This window comes from Squalius cephalus, assembly GCF_949319135.1.
Source record: "Squalius cephalus genome assembly, chromosome: 6".
Lineage (NCBI taxonomy): Eukaryota > Metazoa > Chordata > Actinopteri > Cypriniformes > Leuciscidae > Squalius > Squalius cephalus.
This window is the reverse complement of record NC_137127.1, coordinates 15,015,658-15,037,180: the sequence shown is the minus strand read 5'-3', so window position 1 is coordinate 15,037,180 and position 21,523 is coordinate 15,015,658. Positions and strand designations below refer to the sequence as shown.

The following is a 21,523-nucleotide window of genomic DNA, read 5'->3' as shown; positions in this document are numbered from 1 at the left end:
GCCACTCGGCCACCATCTTGGCAACGCCTCCGGGCAGCTATTTTGGACTAACAAGACCAGGCTACTATCTAAATGAATGGGCAGAGAGTCAGAACTGCACTTTCACTGGTCACCGGGACATAAAAACTGCATGTATAGAAACAGCAGTAAAATATGATAAAAATCGCTGAAAAAGTTTGATGACTTTGCCCCAAAATAAGGTTTAAAACGCCTTTTTCCCCACAGGTTATACCTTTACTACGCATGCGCAAGGGTTCACGTTCACGACACCAAACTTCATTTACGTCTCTATCCAGAATGCCGGTGTTGTGCCAAGCACTTAAACAATTATATGTATTTAAATGTCTGAAACCTAAAATAAACATTATGTGGTTAAAACACTGAACAGTTGTGATATAGCCTATGACAAGCGCTGAGCGCGTCCGTCTTTGGCTCAGCGCGAAAGCACAGGTTGAATATGGCAGTTATGTCACGTCACTGTACATTCGCTCCTTAGTGGTCAGCTGCTGACTGTTAAAAGCAGATGATTGGCTTTCCAGCGGGAGGGGTGGGACACAACCGCCATCTTTGCCGTTACGGGTTTTCCTTATATAGTTGTATTGAGGATTGAGGAAGTGGCATGTCTCATATAAATTGTCTCTGATTAGCCCCAAGTAACGCAATGTTTAATGCTAAATTACTACTCATACATGTCACTTTATTTGTCGAATTAAATGGCGGGGTAATGCAGCGCAGTTTTACATTTTCAAAACAATCATCCTAAAAGTACATTTGAACGTACTCACAGCATTTGCAATACTGTATTTAATTACACTGCCATACACTTATTCACCAGACTTGTCAAACAGACACCGAAATTGATCCTCGTTTTATTTCTCCTCTTGTCCAAAACTCGTCACGTTTACGTTTCTTGGAGATATCTTTGGCGACAGAACCTGCTGTAACGATAACGAATAATTGTGGTCCATGACTACTGTGCAGAACAACAACAGAGTGGCCTGCTGGATGCTGCAACTACTACTTCCATATTTCTTTCATGAGACTCACTGTGTTGCCAAGGTCTCTATGGCAGTAAAAGTGGATACAAACCGTCCACAAGCATATAACACAGTATTCAATGTCCCAATACAAAACAGATGACGGATACATTATTCATTCCTGTAAATGACAGAAAAGCATGGAGAGTGACAACCTTATTCAATTAGACTGTGTCTAACCCCATTAGCAGAATGATCAGTGGTGTTGGGAAGAGAGAAAGTGAGAATGAGAGTAAAGTCAAAAAGAAGAACAAAGAGGGGAAAATAGAGAGGCATGTGGTTTAACTCTAGTTCTGAACTGAAAGCCTTGAGTGCGATCAGGAGACTTATTTGGCAATGCAGATAATTAACAAACCTCTCTGGTAACAGTTTACTTTAAGCCTGTATGTAATACATTATAAAAAGCATTCATAAGGCATAATATGGTTCACTTCACATCCTGACAGGGCTTATTTTGGGATAATGACTATCCGGCTGTACAATATCCTGATTTTTACACAGCTACTCGCTGAATAAATAAATAAAAGGACATGAAATGTTAATTTGGCTGAAATGATTGTTTTATGTGAGAAGAAAGAGACGGCAGACCAATACAAGAGACATAAAACTAGCACAGTCATGTAGGAAACTGTAAATTACAAATTGACAAAAAATATACAAATTAGTGTGCATTTTGCAAAAATAATTGTATAACGCAGAATGATTTTTTCATACCTCATATCTACTTAATGTGCTTTAATGCAATTTCTTATGCATTACACACTAACACATAACTTTGAAACGTTATTACAATGCATACTATTATTGTGGTTAAAATTATTCACAAGACCATGCAATTGATTATAAAGTATACTATTTTTAATGCATTGAGAATACCTTAAATGAATGCATTATGCTTTTTCTACATGCAACAGGTCTGGTAGAGTGTTTTTACACTTCGGGAATGTAAAAGTGTGTAGGTGTGGCATAACTCACGCTCAGAAGCAGGCACTTGTTTTCCTTGATGGCGCCCAGGCATCCGAGGAAGCCCGTCACCATGACGATGGCGCCTATGGCGATGACCATGTTGGCAGCAGAGAGGGAAGGGAAGGAGGGGGAGAAGGTGGCGAAGCTGCCTTGAGACACAGACAGCCAGATTCCAACCCCCAGCAGCCCACAGCCACACAACTGCAGAGAGAAACAACAGATTATGAGATATTGATGCATTCAGGAACATCGATTCAGCGAGAAAGCTGTCGTTCTGAAAAACATCATTCATTATGCACCACAAAAATTAACTGAAATGTAGCTTTCCATCCCGTGCAGACGTTCGTCGACGTCTACAGAGGTCCAATGGAAGAAATAATCAGCAGAATAGTACGGTTAATTTTGATACTGGTTTCCATGCCAATAGGTTCCACTAGGGGGCGCACACACCATGCAAACTTTGTCCCTTGAGGGCCACACCGTCATTTTTGATGAAACACAGACTGTCCATTGACATTTGTGTGTAGACAAGAGTCCAGCTGCGTGACTGCTTTGGCATATTTGTAGTATTCACAGGGGTTTTGATTGACAACGCTGAGAGGAGAGACTGTTTTCCTCATCAATCTGTGATAAGGGCAGGAAGGAACGACTGACATTTCCTTCGCTGTTATTGGAATATCCAAAGCAATCTCCTCGTGAATAAGGAATCGCACCCAGCACTGATAAACTGGCGGGCGCCACACGACAAATCAAAAAGCATCAAGAGTGTCTTCCAAGTGTGAAAGCGTTTGTCGCTGAAGTGTTAGCATGTTCGACAACTGACTAGCGGCACAACGGCAATTAAAGCAAACCAGACAATTTTTTTAGTTGAAGTAAATAATTAATCGCTTTTGTATACGCTCTCGTTCGCTTTCAAGCATAAACGGGCGGTTAACTGCCTGACAGTGCCTTCCAGATTGAAGCAGCAAAGGGATTTGGGTAAGAGACTGAATAAAACAAATTCCATCAGTCATGGTGGTTGAAATTATCAGCACGCTCTTCTGCCGAGAACCTTTCCCACCACGGGCGTGATAAAGAACTCTGTGAGAGACAGAGCCTGTGTGTATCTCACACTTGGCAGGTTAAAAGTGAGTGCTGTTGCTCTGTTTGGTGAGGGAGCACTTTAGCCTGAGGGAGAGGTCCATTTTTAATGCCCTGGGTGGTGAGAAACGGCACTGCACTAATGTAACATGGAGAACGCGATGTATCAATGTCCACCGTGTGAAGCAGCAAATTGTAAAATAGTGGAAGCAGCCTCTATAAACCTTAAAGTAGATTACTTTTTTTTATTTTGATTCTATTGAAAGTGAGATTGTGAGGGATATCAACACAGATCATGATACATATGTTCAATTCAATACAATGTGATGGATCACGATTTCATAATTGGACGAAAATGGGAGCAAATCTGTGTTGTTGGTTTCAATTTCTCTTGTGCAGTTTGCATCACTTTTGTCCAGACTACACTGCAAGATGCGAATCACACATACACATGTGTTAAAAAATGTGAAAAGAAATCAATGCAAAGAATCAAGATATATTGTGTGATTGTATCAGAACAACCCTTTGAGAATGATTCCATTTACCTTATTAATAATACATTTTTTTATTACATACTACTAGTTAAAAGTTTGGGGTCGATACGATTTTTTAAAATAAGTATTTTATGTTCACCAAGGCTGCATTTATTTGAACAAAAAATGCAGTAAAAACAGTAATATTGTGAAATATTCTTACAATTTAAAAAAACAATTTTCTATTTTAATATGTTTGAAAAATGTAATTTATACCTGTAATGGCAAAGCTGAATTTTCAGCATCATTACTCCAGTCTTCAATGTCACATGATCCTTCAGAAATCATTCTAACATGCTGATTTGATGCTCATGAAACATTTTACTACCAATTTATTACCAATGTTAAAAACAGTTGCTTTATATTGTTTGGAAACCACAACACTTTTGTTTCATGATTCTTTGTGAATATAAAATAAAAAACAAAAAACAAACAAAATGGATTTTTTTGTAACATTGCAAATGTCTTTGTCCCTTTTGATCAATTTAATGCATTATTAAAATAAGTATAAGTAAGTAAAATAATTTAATATATACAGTAAATATATATTAAATTTTTTTGATAAAAATAAATGAAATGAAATAAAATGACTATAATAAAAAAATAAAATAAAAAAAAAATATAGCACTTTTCTAAGCTCAAAGTTACTTTACAACTAAATTTAGTACCTTTCAGATAAATACAGGGTAAAACCTATTTTTTACAAATATTTGTATATTTATATAAAAATATAAAATATAATAAAGAGAACATTCTTCACAATCCAGTAATTTCCAAATGGATAAAACACTGTCCTACATTTTTCCCCTTTATTCCCCCCACATTAAATATTCTGTTTCACTTGATACATTATGTTGCAACAATATACCACAAAGCTCATTTGCATTTGAAAAATGTGCAAATTTATCACTAGAAGTTTGCCGGAGCTCTATATTTCTGTATGGGAATGCACAATTGAGGGTTAAGCTAACAAACTAATCTACATTTAACAACACCGTTTTTCAAATCACTAAGCCATTTCGTGTCCATCCATCATGCAGAATTTATATGTGTAACAGTGACTGAAGGTCATTAGTATTGGCATGGTCCTACAGCCTCAGCACTGCTTAAAACATCCTCAAACGTTTATGGAGTCAGAGCACGCATGGAAACATCGACCATGCTGCTTACCGGCCCCTACGACCATCCTTCAGGCAATTTCAACTCATTTACCTTATTTGTAAAACCTCTCCTGTGATTGAAACGGGAGCCTGTACCATCACATAAAAAAAATCGAGGAAGAAGCAGAGGTGAAACGCAGGGGCAGAATGTGAGAGAACACATTAGAGGGGGGAAAAAGACAGGGGTCGAGGTGTAGCGTTGAGAGAAAGACTGTAAAAAGTGCCCTCGGCTCTACGGCAAAGTCCTGAAAGCCCAGGAAAAGGACGTGAGTGCCTCATAATGGTGCATTAGCAGTGTTGAGTGTGTGCCTCAACACATAAATAGAGTCTTTGTTCTTCTCAAATGAGTCTCAGATGAAAAAAAAAAGGATGAGAGAAAGAGAGACTGGAAGATTCGGGCATCTTGCTTCAGTTTCTGTCTTGTTTTGGACCAACTCACTGGACAGACTTAATAATTTAACACCCAACTGAGCTTAGCATTTCAAGAATCTTTTCTTGGCTCTTCTGTTTAGTATTTTTTAGGCTCTCTTTAAAAAAAAAACACAGAAAAAGACGTCAGAAAATCAATGACACTGTGTATTTTAAAGATGTCAAATCTCTTGCGTTGAAAAAAAGTGGAAAGTCGTGTGAGGAAACCAAAAGAAAACCAGGAAGAGAACATGTACAACTGTGCATTTCACCAATTTCAAAAAATATTAAGGGGAAATTACCTGTTACACTTCTGTTGAACTGTTGACAGAAATATTTCAAACACAGACTCTCGGGCTACTATATATAGAGTAATATTCATGAATATGTGAAATGGAGATTCTCTTAACCTCCTGATCTGCTTAAAACAGCTTCAGTTGTTTACCCAGCAGCCCTTTTAGTGTGGACAGTTAAACTACATCAAAATTACATTATTTGTATAAAGTATGTAGGGTACAACGGGGCTAAAGGCGCACCGGGGTAAAAGGCGCATTTTACTTTTTTCTCTTTTAAACTACTAGATTGCTCAAAAATTCAGCTCAGCCCTTTTCTTAACAACTGCTTTTGATGATGCACGTGGAAATTTGGCTGATCGCAAACAGCAATCAAAGTTGATTCTGCGCTAATATTTAATGTTTTTTAAAATGTTGCAGAATCGATAAGATTATTGACTATATTTTGAGACAAAGGTCTTGTTAATGATTTTGAGTTTTGATCAAGGTAATCAAAGCAACAGTTTTTCAGTAACGGAACAATTTGAAAAAGTATGGTATTTGGGGTAAAAGGCACGATAATTGACATGATAATAAATAGCTGGTGGATTTTCCATTTGTTGACATGGCAGTTAGATTAAAATGGTAAATATCATATATTAAGTTCGGTGTCCACTTTAGCGACAATCACCATATTTATAATGAAACCATCATATTTCAAAATATGCTATTTATCATATATCATATAATAAAATGTCATTTTTATTTGTTACTACTGTAAATCTATATTAAATTATTATGGGTCTCATCTAATGCTTTCAGAACCTTTACTTTTTATATTTTTCTGTATTTTTAAAATAAACATTTCAACGATAGCATATTTATTGAACAAAAATGGATTCTTTTATTTATCAAAATAAGCTGAACATAGTACAAACGTTATTAAAATGATTATTTTGAGTGTTAACTTAGCATTATTAAAAACATTATTTTAGCTACATTACATCAATACTTTGTGCCTTTTACCCCGAGTGTGGGGAAAAAGGACCACCTTGCCACCTCATACATTTATAAGATTTTTATAATGTATTTTCACACAAAATCTATTGCTTCATCAATGTTCAATAAAAACATAAATATTTTCACTACGGGAGCAGAGAAAAGCAAATTTTTGTTAAGGTGTGCCTTTAGCCCCGTTGTACCCTATATGTGCAATATATGCCCTTGTTTTTCACATAGTATGTTGTTTATGGCATATATTCATGAGGAAACTGATCTTATCATTTCCATAAGAATGAGTGATTGCTGTATTGGAGATGGAGGTGTCAGTCACAATTCAAGCTAAAGCTGGAGGCTCTGACACCGCTTCAACGCTGCCTTAGCGCTGGTATTTCACTGCATCTTAGACCTCTGAATATGTGTGGGGGAAGCCTTGCATCTCACTGTCAAAGCAAAATTTTCAACAGATGCGCTTCACTGGATTAGAAGCAACATGCAAAATGTGCCTAAGTATATCAATGTGCTTCAAGGTTCGAGTGGATGTGCACGTTTGGGCGCTCTACATGGCGAGTGTTTGTTTTAAAAGCGCTGCTATATTTACAGCGGCACAACTCTTAACGCTAAGCTGTTGCTGGAGTTGAAAGGCAACATGGCAGTTCGCAGACTCCCAAGTAAACAAAGTGTCTCGGAAAGGACATTTATCATGGGAAGCCTGTCTCACAATGCTGTATCCAACTTGCTGTGCCTTAAGCAGAGCCCCTGAGGAATAAACACTGGATGGTTAAACACACTGCCTTTCACCTCACATTTCCCACAGGATGGAGAGAACACAGTGTGTAGTTTTAAAAAGGTGAGGTATGGTAGATGGTTCTGAAAGTTTGTTTAGGAGGACAGCATCTTGTCAAAGAACATGAGGGTTGGAGCTTTGAGAGACGACTCAGTTCGACTGGATAAATGGGGTTTGCAAAGAGGCACGTAGCTTAAACTCAAGGTCAGTGTAATTGAAACTATGGAACGAGTTCTTCAGGAAAGCTGAGGAGCTGAGCAAGAACCTTATCCCATCACTTTGACCACTTTATCAACTGCAGCAGAAACCTGCTCACTCACACGCAGTCATGCAACTTGAATCTTATTGCAGTCCAGTGATGGACGTGACTCACGCGCCAGGCAGAATGCGAGTCGCCTATATGTCCACTGAGAGAGAGCGATTGACCTTTTCATGCTCTGCCTCAAAAGGGGGTCAAAGTGTGTTTGTCCAGCAAACCAGCGTTAATGAGAGGTTATATCACTCTGACCCACTCGTCTTCACGATTTATTAGGACACAGAAGCTTTGGAGTAACTCAAAACGGTGTGCATGTGCGTTTTTGAAGGACATTAAAGCAATGTTCCAGACTCAAAAAAAGTTAAACTTGCTGTTGTTTATCAAAGAAAATAATCTGTTGTAGTTAAATTATTACAATTTAATTAAAAAATGAAAAAACGAATTCTATGTATTTATATAAATAAAGAAAGAAATCAAACAATTTTAAGTTAAAATGTCTTTGAATTAATACAATTTTTCATCTTTTAAGTATGTTTTCTTCATTAGTTCATTTTAAATGGACCTGTGGTGCGACAGCTGATTTTTAGAATGTACAAATATTTCATGTGATATGAGGTCATAAAAGCTGCATGAGTAATAACAAAATAATTCTATGAATAAAAAAATTAATAAAGATATATAATAAAATAATTAGCAAAATGCAGTTTAAAATAGGAGCATATCACACCGTAGGACAAGTCAACTTACATTAGTCACAGCAGCTTTTGATAGAGCTTAACTTGTATTTAACCCGGAACATTTTCAAGTAGCTGGTGGCTTTAAAAATGGTTTAAGACAGAGTTCATGGATGGCATACTGACGAAGATTAGAGAAACCAAGACATATAAAGTTGGTAAGTACAGAAAAGGAAAAATCTCATTCAACACATTGATTAGCATTCTTTCGCTTTAAACGAATGTGTTTATTTTCTCAGATGTGGAGCATTAATAACCTTCTTCATAAGAGGGTGATAAAAAGAAATAGAGGGTGAGATAGAGAAATAGAGAGAGGTTTAGAAAAATGAAGAGAGTTTCACCGCCCCAGGGGTTGCGGGCCTATCTTTAAGAAGCCAGTTAGCCGTCATTGATTTTGCACTAAAATAAAACAGTCTATTGTAATGAAGACAAAAAGGCTGGTATACACTCAGGACCAGGAGGGAAATGATACCCCATTACTGAGCGGCCCTATACTGCTTAAATGACCGCTGGCCCTTTATTGCTGGAATAGACTGCAGAAAGTCCCTTGCATCAGGTAATAGCTTTAAATCACATTAATGGGTGTAAGTATACTGTCTGTACAGAAAGAACCAAGTCCTGTAATGTCTCAGTGATAACTGGGATACTGAATTAACTTGATATGATATCAATGCAAGAGATCTGAGACATTCAAACATGTCTTTGATACCGTGAGTAGATCAGATGGAGCATATGATGTGATGAAACTGTCCTAAAAGAGCGATCAATCTCTGCCTTTCATTTGTTAAGCCACTGCCATCCATCTCCGAGAATGTCATGAATGGATACTACTAAGAAGCCAAGTCTAAATAATCAAATCTCACATCTGAGCAGATAGACAAAACAGATTTAGCTTGAGAGGATGAGATATAAACAACTTTCAGCCATTTATCTTCTACAATAGCAAAGCTTCCCACAGATTTCTAAACAGTCATACAGAGGGCTCTTGCATTAGAAAATAAAAATGTTCAATGAGCTTAATTAAATTGATGAAAGGCTTTTATACAAGGAAACTGAGCCTTTTCCAAAAATGTATACTATAAATAAATTATAAAATATAACATTATATGAATAATAAAACGATATCACTGGTTGTTCTACCACATAAAACCATTACGTTTAAAACAATTTTTTTACTGATAATATTTTGTAGCATACAAGAAATAATATTTAATTTAGTAGAGAATTACAATTAAACAATATGAACAGATGATAATTAAAAGATGCTAAAAATGTTTGCACACAATTAAATTTGTTGACAAATTAAGTTGACAAAATGTTGCATTAGCTTATTATTTTGAGTGTGTGGCAGTGTGTTCCAGATTGTTATACACACACACATACAGTAGAGCATGGACGGTGCTAGCAACACCAAGGTGTTGTGATCGATTTCCTGGGAATGCATGAACTAATACCTTCAATTCATTGCAAGTCTCTTTAGATAAAAGCGTCTGCCAAATGCATAAACATAAATGTAAATCAAATATTAAACTATCTGAATGGGTCACAATTTGCTATGCTCTAAATTAAGAGCTAGTCAAAACCTTTTCAAGAAGGTTCCCAGAGGTGAAATTCTCAGGAGGTCAATCAGAACGGATCATAACTTGAAACTTTCAATTTAAAATAATGGACCGAACGAGCCCAAACCTACAGATAACAAAGCCAAGAATGATGGGTCCAAATTGCTGCTCTTCAGAGGGTCGCCTGCAGCTTCTTTGGGCAATTATTGGAGAACTAATGAGCACCATAACATCCTGTCGTCTCAGTCATGATGAAAGCTGTGACTGTTCTCCGCTTTCCAGCCTAGACAACTTGATCTTTCTCTCTTGGCTCCCTACATGAGTGGTTTTAGTAAACTAATAAAAAAACGAAAAAACAGCTGTAAACAGTCATGACAAATTCACATTGTCTTTGCTTTCCACTAAACCCCCCGTTGCTTCCACAAAGCACAGTTTGTCCCCCCACGGTGAAGAAAAGAGTCGGGTCTTCCATCGCAGTGTCTCAAAGACAAGCTTGACGGTGAATAATGCAGCTGAACTGTGGGGAAAACGTACCGCTGAAGAGAATCAGTAGTGAGCCTTAAAAGCCCACAGATGCACTGTAGAAGATTAAACAGGAATACTTACAGTTTAAAGTTTCATACAGGAGTGAAATTACATGTCACAACGACAGAAAATTGCTGTGTGCCATTTTTAAACATTAAAACACAGTTTGAGTGATTTTGTGTATGTATTCAATGACATGGGTATGATTTGCACAAACCAACTTGTGATGTTTTTCTGACACAAACAGAATATTTAACGAGAAAGACTGTAGCGACGCCAGTTTCATTGAAGCTTGGTGCCAGCTTGGTGCTTTCGATATTTATCTTGAATCTCACATCTGACATTAAATGGGCTCAACGACTCAAAATCAATCAGAACATCCCTGCCAATCAGCAGCCGGCTCTCTCAGCTGACACCTGCCACCACAACTCACTTTCTCACAGTGGAGGATGAGAAGGAAAGGGAATTGGAGCAGGAGGGGGGGAAAACTATTAGATACCGTTGGCTAATTTGTGCTGCTCTGCTCCACTGATTTCTAGCAGCTCAACTGAATACTTACGAGGACTACAGGCTCTTTAATTATGGATCGAATTTAGGATCGAGTAGACGAATATAGAAGCTGAGCGATTAAGGAAAACATACAGATCCACTAACCGTCAATGGAAGCTCAAAATCAGTTTTTTTTCTGCTATACACTACCATTCAGAAGTTTGGGGTCAGTAAGATTTTTTTTTTAAATAAATAAATAAATAAAATAAATAAATATATTTTTAAATGGTTATTTCTAGAGACGCACAATATGATTTGCTAATGTTAAAAATGTGAGGTCAGTAAGATTTTTTTTTTTTAAGAGGTTAATATAAATTCAGCAAGGATGTATTAAATTGACATTAAAGACATTTATAAAGTTTCAAAAGACTGATATTCAAAGAAAAATGTATCAGAGTTTCCATATAAATATTAAGCACAACTGTTTTCAACATTGCTAATAATAAGAAATGTTCTTAAGCACCAAATAAGCATTTGAGAATAATTTCTGAAGGATCATGTGACATTAAAGACTTAAAGACATTAAAGTCAGCTAAAATAAAGCTTTGCAATCACAGGATTAAATTACATTTTACAATATTAAAAAAGAAAACAGTTATTTTAAATTGTATTTTTAATCAAATAAATCAAGTCTTGGTAAGCATAAGATAATTCTTATAAAAAATAAAATAAAAAAATAAAAAAATCTTACCGACCGAACACTTTTGAACGGTAGTGTGCATCAAATGACTATCAAAACAATCCTTCCAGAAGCTGTAGATAAGATGATTAAAAAAGAAAGCTTGTGTTTATTTAAAGTAATATATATATATATATATATATATCATGATGATTTTTTTTTGTTGTTTTTTTCATTGTACTGTAAACGTATTATGTTGTACTGTATGTTCACTGTATTTCTTATATTTTGTATTCTATGTGGAACTTTTATTGCGGCTTTCTTGGCCAGGGCTCCTTCGCAAAAGAGACTTGTTCTCAAATGATTTCCCTGGTTAAATAAGGGTAAAAAAAAAAAAAAAATTTTTTTTTATATATATATATATATATATATATATATATAGGTAAAGAAAATTAAACAAAACAATAAAATGACACAAATGAATCCCCATGCATCTTGCCCGCTGCCGTAGCTGTTTCAAATGATATAAAACTAGTATGTTTGCATAGCGTACATTCTTCTTAAAATGTTATGCATTTTGCCCTATGCGATGTCTGTTTTTATTGTCACCATATGTTGATTTTCCTCATTTTAAAATCTTGGTCTTGGTTTTAAATAAGTCTTGGTAAAACTTTTTGTGTATGAAAAGTTTTGGTAGTGTATGACAAGTTTTGGTAAAAACATAAGTTTTTTTTTTTGCAGATTAATACATGTATTTGCCTCCACTAATATTCCTAACTAATTAGTGCTGCCTACTTGGCAATTTATAATAATAATAATAATAATAATAATAATAATAATATTATATATATATATATATATATATATATATATATATATATATATATATATATATATATGGCACAATACACAAGGAATACTCTTAATCCCCTCACTGTCTCATAAAATAAATATTGGTACTGCAGGTGTCCGTATGTGTGCCAAACTTTAAAAAGCTTTGAACACACCATCAAAATGGCTCTGTAGAGCCAGAAACCCACCAGTCCAAATGCTGCAAGAGTTATAAAGCTTAGGGTCCCCAAGACAAACAGATGTTGCTGCTCTGGGCAAACAAACAGCAAACATTATTTTGTCCGGCCTTAAAAAGGCTGCACTCTCATCACAGGAAGAGACACAGGCCTGGGAAAACCAAAGGGGATGTTCAGGCAGAGCCAGTACAGAAGAGCATCAGATATGGGTGTAAAGAGCCCAGGAACATGAGCAGTACTGGACTCAGAGGACCAACAATGGCAGAGGACACATACAGCACAGTTGGAGTTGAAATGACTCTCTATAGTACACAAGATGCAGCAAATTGTAAAAAAAAAGAAAAAGAAATTATGACTACAAAAATAATAATAAAATATCTAATATAAACCAATAAAATATTAAAAAAATATAAAACCCTCCACACCCCAACTGCATTAAAAATGAAAATGCCACTACATACAGTAGCAATAACACTAGACTTTTCAATTTTAAATGATACCAGTTAGTGGAAGCTGAAATAAAGTCAGAATAGAAAACCCACATGGATAGAGTGGAAACTAAACTGCTAAGACAAGTAAAATACTGACAGAAACTAAATTAAAAATATAAAACTAAAATATCCCTGGAATGAGACATTAAAGCTATGGCAGATAGGAATAAATAATAAACTATAAATTAAAAATTAAAACTAAAAAAAAAAAAAAAAAAAAAAAAAAAACTGTAGTATAACCATTTAAATTTTAATTTGTTTCACACACAAAGTTATATGGCTTCAGAAGACTTGTATGGTACTTTTTGTCATCTTTGGAGCTCACCAATCCAATGTCCCATGTACTTCTTTGCAAGGAAAAGAGCAGCCAGGACATCCTGCAAAACATCTCATTTTGTGTTCTATGGAAAAGAAAATACACTGTAAAAAGTGAACAGTTGGATCAACTTAAAAAAATTACTTCAATTGGTAACACCTTAAGAAATTATGTTTTCTCAACTTAAATTATCACGTTTTTCACGATAAAATGTGATAATTTAAGTTGAGAAAACTTAATTTCTTTAGGTGTTACCAATTGAAGTAATTTTTTTAAGTTGATCCAACTGTTCATTTTTTACAGTGTAAGAAGCTAAGCGAAGTCCCGTGCGTGTAGCAACAGGTTATTAGTAAAAGTTTCTAGTGAGTTTAGATGTCGACCATTAGTGCTTATGGCGTGTTAACCCCTCCACAACAGTCCAAATTTGCATAAAATACATTTTTCACTGTGAACAGCAATAGAAATTCTAAAATTCATATAAATAAAGGGTTTTATCATGGCAGAGGCTCTTGTGTTTGAGGAACAGCTCTTGTTATTGGAATTCTTCCCTTATTCAACACAATGTGCACATCTATCTTCTAATCTGAGACCTGCTGCCAACCTCACTCTCAAGAACGGTGTGTTATCTAGCAGTCTGCAGACGTAGACCTAACTGAACCGAGCTTCACGAAAACTTAAAACGCGGGATGGGATTTGGAGGAGCCAGGATGCCAGTGCATATTTTGTATTCCTTTTCGCTTAGCATTTCTGACTCGTCTGACTGACATAGTCATGAGCAGGAAACAGTCAGCTTTTTCACATTGATTCATTTGAAGGACATAGAGCTCTCAGCGGTGAAATCCTCCCACTAGTGCCAACAGAAACCATTTTTGGTTTCAAAGTTCATTTCTAATTCAAAAACACTGTTTGAACCTCCAGGTCACAGAGAAAATAAAATGTTATTGGAAAAAAGTCAACTCACTGAAGCAGACTGGCACCTGTCAAGTCCATCTGAAGCCAACGTGGTGATGAAATTTAATCAGAACGTGGTTGAGAGGTGCGCTGGACTCGCTCACCTTGGCTTCATAGTGCTACGAAGCTGAGGTGATGAAATATTCCGCTCACACATTCATTTGAAGTACTTCAATTTCCCACCCAAGTTCCATCTTGACACACATCTCGAGAGTACTCTACGCTCACGCAACTTGAGTTTTAAAATACAAACATACTTGAGGCCTAAGTGGATGAAATTCAAACCAGAATCAATGCTAAAATAGCTATTATATTAATCCTCTCAGCAGTACTACGTCCATACAGGATTTCAATGTGTTATAACCGCGAATCATTCAAAGCTGTGATTGATGTGCTTTGTATATGTTGATGCTCTACATACATGCCAACAGGATGTAAATATATTTATGGGCTTTTATCATGCAACACAAATAGCCCCTGCAGCTACAAGAACAACACAGCATTGCATATCATACCATTACACAGCCCCACAGGAACAGAGCTGCTAAATATGCACATCCGCTTAAGTGCTAAAGGCTGATCTCTCTTTCCCTGGAATGAGAGGAAATCCGCTATCAAAGACATACAGCATAATCAATAGTCACTATGCATGACGGCATGTAGTAGCCAACTTCCTTCCATTCTTAAGAGACTTGGACTCTTAGCGAGGTCTTTAGTCTTTAAATCGAGAATGCATCCACCTTCTCTAGTTATAACATTACAGAGATTATTCTCCAAAAATGAGCGACACATGAACTTGTTCCGACGCACACTGACAATGAATTCTTGCCAGCATCAATGTGACAAGCCTCAGCTTCAGTGTTGACTGCTCTTCAGCATGTTTTCAACATTACACAGCGTGTTTTTCAGACTAATTGTCTCTCCTGCATCGTTCACGCCACCAAGCGAACACTGTCCTGGCAGACACTATTTGACATGCATGCTGCATATACCAAACCTCATTCTCTCACTCCCTCCCTGTCTCTTTTTTGGATATATTTTTTTTCAGTTGTGTTAAGCAGGAAACAGACTTTCAGTCAGTCAGTCGAATCAAGTATGCAGCACCTTTTTTTCTGAAGTTGGAGCTACTTGTTTTTTCCAGTGCTGGACAGTTCACTAAAACATGTTGCTCCGAGACGGGATGGCAGCGACCGATTCGTAAACGAGCTGATTTTTTTCAATTAACTTGTTAAATCGGTTCGCAAATTGCACCGAACAATTCATTAGTGAATTGGACTGATGCGATTGCAGCTGTTCTCGAGTCAACAACAACTCAAATGATCCGGTCAGAGCAAGTCTCCAGTTAATGATTCATTCAAAATGAGCCAATAACGGGAGATCCTTGGAGCTTGAGTGTGCGCATGACTAAAAACTAGATACTAGTGCCGAATTTTAGGATTGATTATTGTAAATGAAAATCGTATTTTGGTCACGACTGTCATTTGTTTGTGAACTAAATCTGCTGTAAAAGGGTGAGATGTTTAAGCCCACTGTAATGCTTGAATGTGGATGTAAACACATTTGTGTATTACTGTCTCAACAGGGTAGGTTTTAGGTAAAGAAAATTAAACAAAACAATAAAATGACACAAATGAATCCCCATGCATCTTGCCCGCTGCCGTAGCTGTTTCAAATGATAAAAAACTAGTATGTTTGCATAGCGTAGATTTTTCTTAAAATGTTATGCATTTTGCCCTATGCGATGTCTGTTTTTATTGTCACCATATGTTGATTTTCCTCATTATAAAATATATGTTAGATTTTTTTCCCACTTGTTTGCACACTTGAAGTATCAATAACCTAAATTTATATTTTAATATATTTAATGTTTTGTGAATGACAAGTCTTGGTAAAACTTTTTGTGTATGAAAGGTTTTGGTAGCAAACCCCCCCAAATTTTTTGTTGCAGATTAATACATGTATTTGCCTCCACTAATACTCCTAACTAACTAGTGCTGGCTACTTGACAATTTATAATAACTCATAATGATGTCATATTCAGCAACCCCACCACCCCCAGATATAATTATTAAATGATTAAATATTATTAAACATCAATCAGTAGTTTTTACTTTTAATACTTAAGAACATTAAAAATGAAGTTATTTACTTGAGTAAAAGGAGTACTTAATATTTCTACTGGAGTAATATTTTAATATGGTATCTGTACTTTTACTCAAGTAGTCAATTTGTGTAATTCATCCACCACATTTTTTTTTCTAGATTTTGAATGTATGTTTGTTATTTCTAGAGATGCACATTACACTAAAGTTTAAAATTTCAATATTAGAAAAAAATAGTTAATTTTTTTTTTTTTTTACAGAAATAACTTTTATTCTGCATTGCAAATAATTATTTAAAAGTGACATTAAAAACATAACGTTACAAAAGATTAAAAAAAATCAAATAAATGCTGTTCTTTTGAACTTTCTTTTCACCAAAGAATAGTTTGGTTTCGATGAAAACAAGCAAACAACTGTGAAAAATGTTTCAGTGAAATCTGAGAGCTGTGCGAGAACTGAGAAGATGACGCAGATGGGTCTCAATGTAGTGTTTAAAATGGGTCTAAAGTGTGCATTTCATGGATGTCCGAATCGTGAGGAACCAACGAGAAAATGTAAAAGTGCCTTACCAATGCCACAAAATGAATGGCTTACCTTTCACACTTTCCCATCAAATGATATTGAGCGTCATCTTCTCAGTTCTCGCGCATGCGTCGTGGCGCTCTCGTCAACTCACGTCAGAGGTCCACAGAAGAAAAGCCACTGTAGTCACTTGGACTATTTTAACAATGCCTTTACTAACTTTTCTGGGCTGGCAGATGAAATGACATTGCAGCCTTTGGAGGAGTGAGACAGCTCTCAGATTTCATCAAAAATATCTTAAATTGTGTTCCGAAGATGAACAAAAGTCTTACGAGGTTGGAACAACATGAGGGTGAGTAATTACTGACAGAATTTTCATTTTTGGGTGAACTAACCCTTTAACCCTTTAGACCCCATTGACATTCATTGCAAACACCAAAACAAATTGACTGAAAGGTTTTTTTTTACTGTAGAAATAAATAAATAAATAAAATATATTTAATGTTTAAAGTCATTCAAGTTTGGAAAAAACATTAGAGTGAGTAAATGGTAACAGAATGTCTGCTAATCAACTAATCTTAGTGGTTATCACTTTCCACATGCCTTTTTCCACTAGACGATTTAATAAAAATTCGCATTAGCAAAAGACAAAACGAGAATTGCCTATGGCTATGAATCAAGTTGGTGTATGCACACATAAAATTCAACGGTCATAACTTAGCTTATGTGAACACAAAACTAGCTTTAGTTTACAGGTAATCAGTTTTGAGAGTAAACAGACCAAGCAAAAGCGGCTCCATCTGTATGCATGAGGCACTAATGCTGCCGCGGGTGCTAAGGGAATGCTTAGCACGCTGAGACAGCAATAATACCAACTCAATACGACTTTTCCATGAAAACCAGCCTCAAGGTCCTATGAACACACCTCAGAAATAACACTTTCATCCATTGAGTACAAACTAGCTTTAGCAAAAAACCTCTTTAGGAAAATAACTCTGCTGTGGTGTACGAAGATAAAGTTTCAATGTTTTGATTTTATCTTAAGAATATCCCCTTACTGTTCTATGTGAAGAAACAGGAAGTCCTTGAGCGAGTCTTGCATTCATATATTTAACCTGAGTTTCTGCCACTACGCTAGCATCCCACTCTCTCTCTCCCATGCTCTCTATTTCAGGCGGAACTCTATATTAATTCCCAAATGGCATAGCTTGGATAAGCAAATAGATATATTCTATGTGTGTATGCATGCATGTGATTGAAGATATTTGCCTCCACATACAGTTTTCTCACTAGGCCTGGCCTGAGTCATGTACTCTTCTCTCCCCACCAGCAGACACACATTGTTCACCTTTGACCTGAAAAGAAGCTATGACTAATGGAAGAAAGTCCCTCTTCTATTTCATGCGCCTTTACAAGACACAATCCCATCAGTTTACTAGTAACATGCTAATTACTCTGGCACTCCTGTGAAAATACAAGAAGGTTGGAGCCTGTCTATCACTGTAAGTAACTGTCAGTCAACACTCACGCCTCAGAGACTCCTCCGTATCTGGATGGCTTTCATAAAGCAGAGGTATTGTATGAATCACCGGGCCTATTCATGAAGTATAATAGGGCCATCACAGAAGAAGAGGTAGGAAATAGAATGAGCTCATGCGTGTCCACCCCCGGTAGTTATGTCCATGCCGTAGCCCATCCAGCAATGTGATATGGAGGGTGACCTCCACCGTGAAGCAGCGTGGAAGTCATGTCACATAAGGGGACAATGATGTAGCGGCTATCAAACACCCACTCATGGCCCTCCAGGTCATATCTCACAGATACGGATCACCTGGGTAGAAGTGCAAGAAATTGGTTATGAAAAGAATAGCCAAGTGTGTCTCAATGCGGTTTTCTGGTCACGCTGATAACGTCAACCTAAGGCGTGCAACAGCGCTACATGAGGTTTTGATTGCCTTGTTGTAATAATACAATTTTATTTTATTGCGTGAGGTTAACATAAGGGTCAAGGACAGGGAGAATTTATGAGATTCCGATTCTCCCGTCTGACTGATCCAGAATTAATCAATATTCATTATGTTCCCTTCCACTCTGGCTGGGCAGTATAACAGCATTTTAAAATATGCCATATTTTGAGCTTCATTTGATCAGTCTACTATTGTCTGCTTCTGATCAAGGTCATCTGACTCTATTTTATTAACATTTCAGCGGCCAAGCGTATGAATCACAATGGGATGCATCTAGGGTAGAGGGATGCATTTATGCATCTCACCGTAGAAAGAGCTGAAATTGGTCAACACTACATAAACAAGCGTTCCGCCAGCTGTAACACCACATGCATTAACAGACTCCACAACCACTTGTGTTCAGGAATACCAAAGAGATATCTAATATACCAGTGCAGCAAACCTGCAATTGCCCAAAGGCTCCATTCTGAGACAATTTTAGGTAATGTATCACACACTAATACACACCAGCATTGCACAGATTTTGGCTCAAAGAGGCAATGACAGCATGCATGATTAATTCAGCATGGCATTGTGGCAGTGTGTATGTAAGGACTGACCCTCATACCATAGCTAAAGATGGGTGTTTGCCAAGGCTTAGAACACTGGCAAAATATGATATGCTTGTCGGGGGTCCCATTTGAACAATAAATTATGCAAATCCCTCAGATGATGGCCTCAGATGAAACATTAATCTATTTTAATATACTAAGCAAGGATCTTCGATATGGCAGAAATGTTTTAACTGGTACAATGATGCATGCATATTAGTAGCATATGTTGTCTATTTTACAATGACTTAAAACATAAATCACTGGAGTTGATGTGCTGAATAGTGTGATGCTGTGTTTGCAATGATGCAAGACTTTTGCAATGATCAAAGACATTCATTCACTATGAATAAGTTGGTGCCCATCTAGTTCCAAATAATATATATATTTATTTATATTTATTTATGTGAGATGTACCTAAATATTAGTAAACAATTACAAAAATTATGAACTGTATTATCCTAATAATATAATATAATATAATATAATATAATATAATATAATATAATATAATATAATATAATATAATATAATATAATATAATATAATATATTTTTAAATCGTTTGTGCAGTGTTTTTTTTTTTGTTATGCTAGTAGGTGGCAACAAGTGACAATCTTTATGATTGATTAATCTGTATTATTCACTCACAATTATTTCAGTCAAAATGTTTATTCATTCAGGAACAAAAGTGTGACTATTTTTATGAATGAGTAATTGAATACATTTTCGAGTCTTTTGAAAACACTTGAAAATTATGTTGGCATTAGTGGAATTGCACTATATTGTTTAAATCATACTTATCTGACCGTTATCAGTTTGTAGCAGTAAATGAAGAGATGTCATATCGATCAAAAGTTCAATAAAGAGTACCACAAGGCTCAGTACTAGGACCGTTGCTGTTCACTCTGTACATGCTACCCTTGGGAAATATAATTAGGAAGCATGGAATTAGTTTTTACTGTTATGTTGATGATACTCAGCTCTATATTTCTTTGCTTCCCGATGAAATGCACCAATTCACAAAATTAACGGAATGCATAGCTGATATAAAAAATTGGATGACTAGTAATTTTCTACTACTTACTTCTGAAAAAACAGTATTCTGGTTTAAAACGTGCTGAGGTTTTTTGCCCAATAATTAGAAACTCTGTCTAACACTTGATGGCTGCTCTGTCAAGTTATCGTCATTGGTTAGGAACCTGGGTGTGCTCTTTGATACCAATCTTTCATTTGAAACCCACGTTTCTAGCATCAGTAAAACCGCATTCTTCCATCTTAAAAATATATCTAAATTACGACATATGCTTTCAATGAAAAATGCGGAACAGTTAGTTCATGCGTTCATGACCTCAAGGCTAGATTATTGTAATGCTCTACTGGGTGGTTGCCCTGCACGCATAATTAACAAAGTCCAGTTGGTCCGAAATGCAGCAGCTAGAGTTCTTACTAGAACCAGGAAGTATGACCATATTAGCCCCGTTCTGTCAACACTGCATTGGCTCCCTATTAAACATCGTATAAATTTTGTATAAATAAACACTCTGTCAGTTTAAATCTAGACTAAAAACACATCTCTTTTACCTGCCATTCATATAGAAGATTACATTTCTATTATTCAAATCAGTTAATTGATTATTAGGCTGCATTAGATTAGGTCAGCCAGAACCGGGGACACTTCCCATAACACCTGATGTACTCGTTACATTATAAGAAGAATGGCATCTACTCTAATGTTAGTCTTTCTGATTATTCAGAGGTTTACTGAAGTCAGCCGGATCCGGGCCGTATCCAGATCAGATGGTGGACCTGCGCCTGGACCCATCCATGATGCATCCCTGAAGTGCCCGCCTCATCATCCCTGTGAAGGCCTCATCGACACGACAGCCATCGGCACTGATCCTCAACAAAGTCGTCTCCCTTACCGACGTGATGACTCCGTCTTCCAACCAGATGGAACTGGATAATATTATGAATGTTTTGATCCAATCTGAGTTCTGACCTGTAATGCTGCCTGAATCATAATCATACACTGTTCGCTCGTTGGCCAGAGGAGAACTGGCCCCCGACTGA

At 36.5% G+C, this 21,523-nt stretch overlaps 1 protein-coding gene across 1 annotated transcript in view; it reads right to left on the bottom strand.

Annotated features, from left to right (window-relative positions):
• tspan9a (tetraspanin 9a) overlaps window positions 1-21,523 on the bottom strand; it is an 87,230-nt gene that overhangs the window by 18,345 nt on the left and 47,362 nt on the right. Inside the window, exon 2 of the mRNA XM_079873468.1 lies at window positions 1,974-2,204. Coding sequence (XP_079729594.1) covers window positions 1,974-2,204 — 231 coding nt within the window. The remainder of the gene's footprint in view (window positions 1-1,973; window positions 2,205-21,523) is intronic.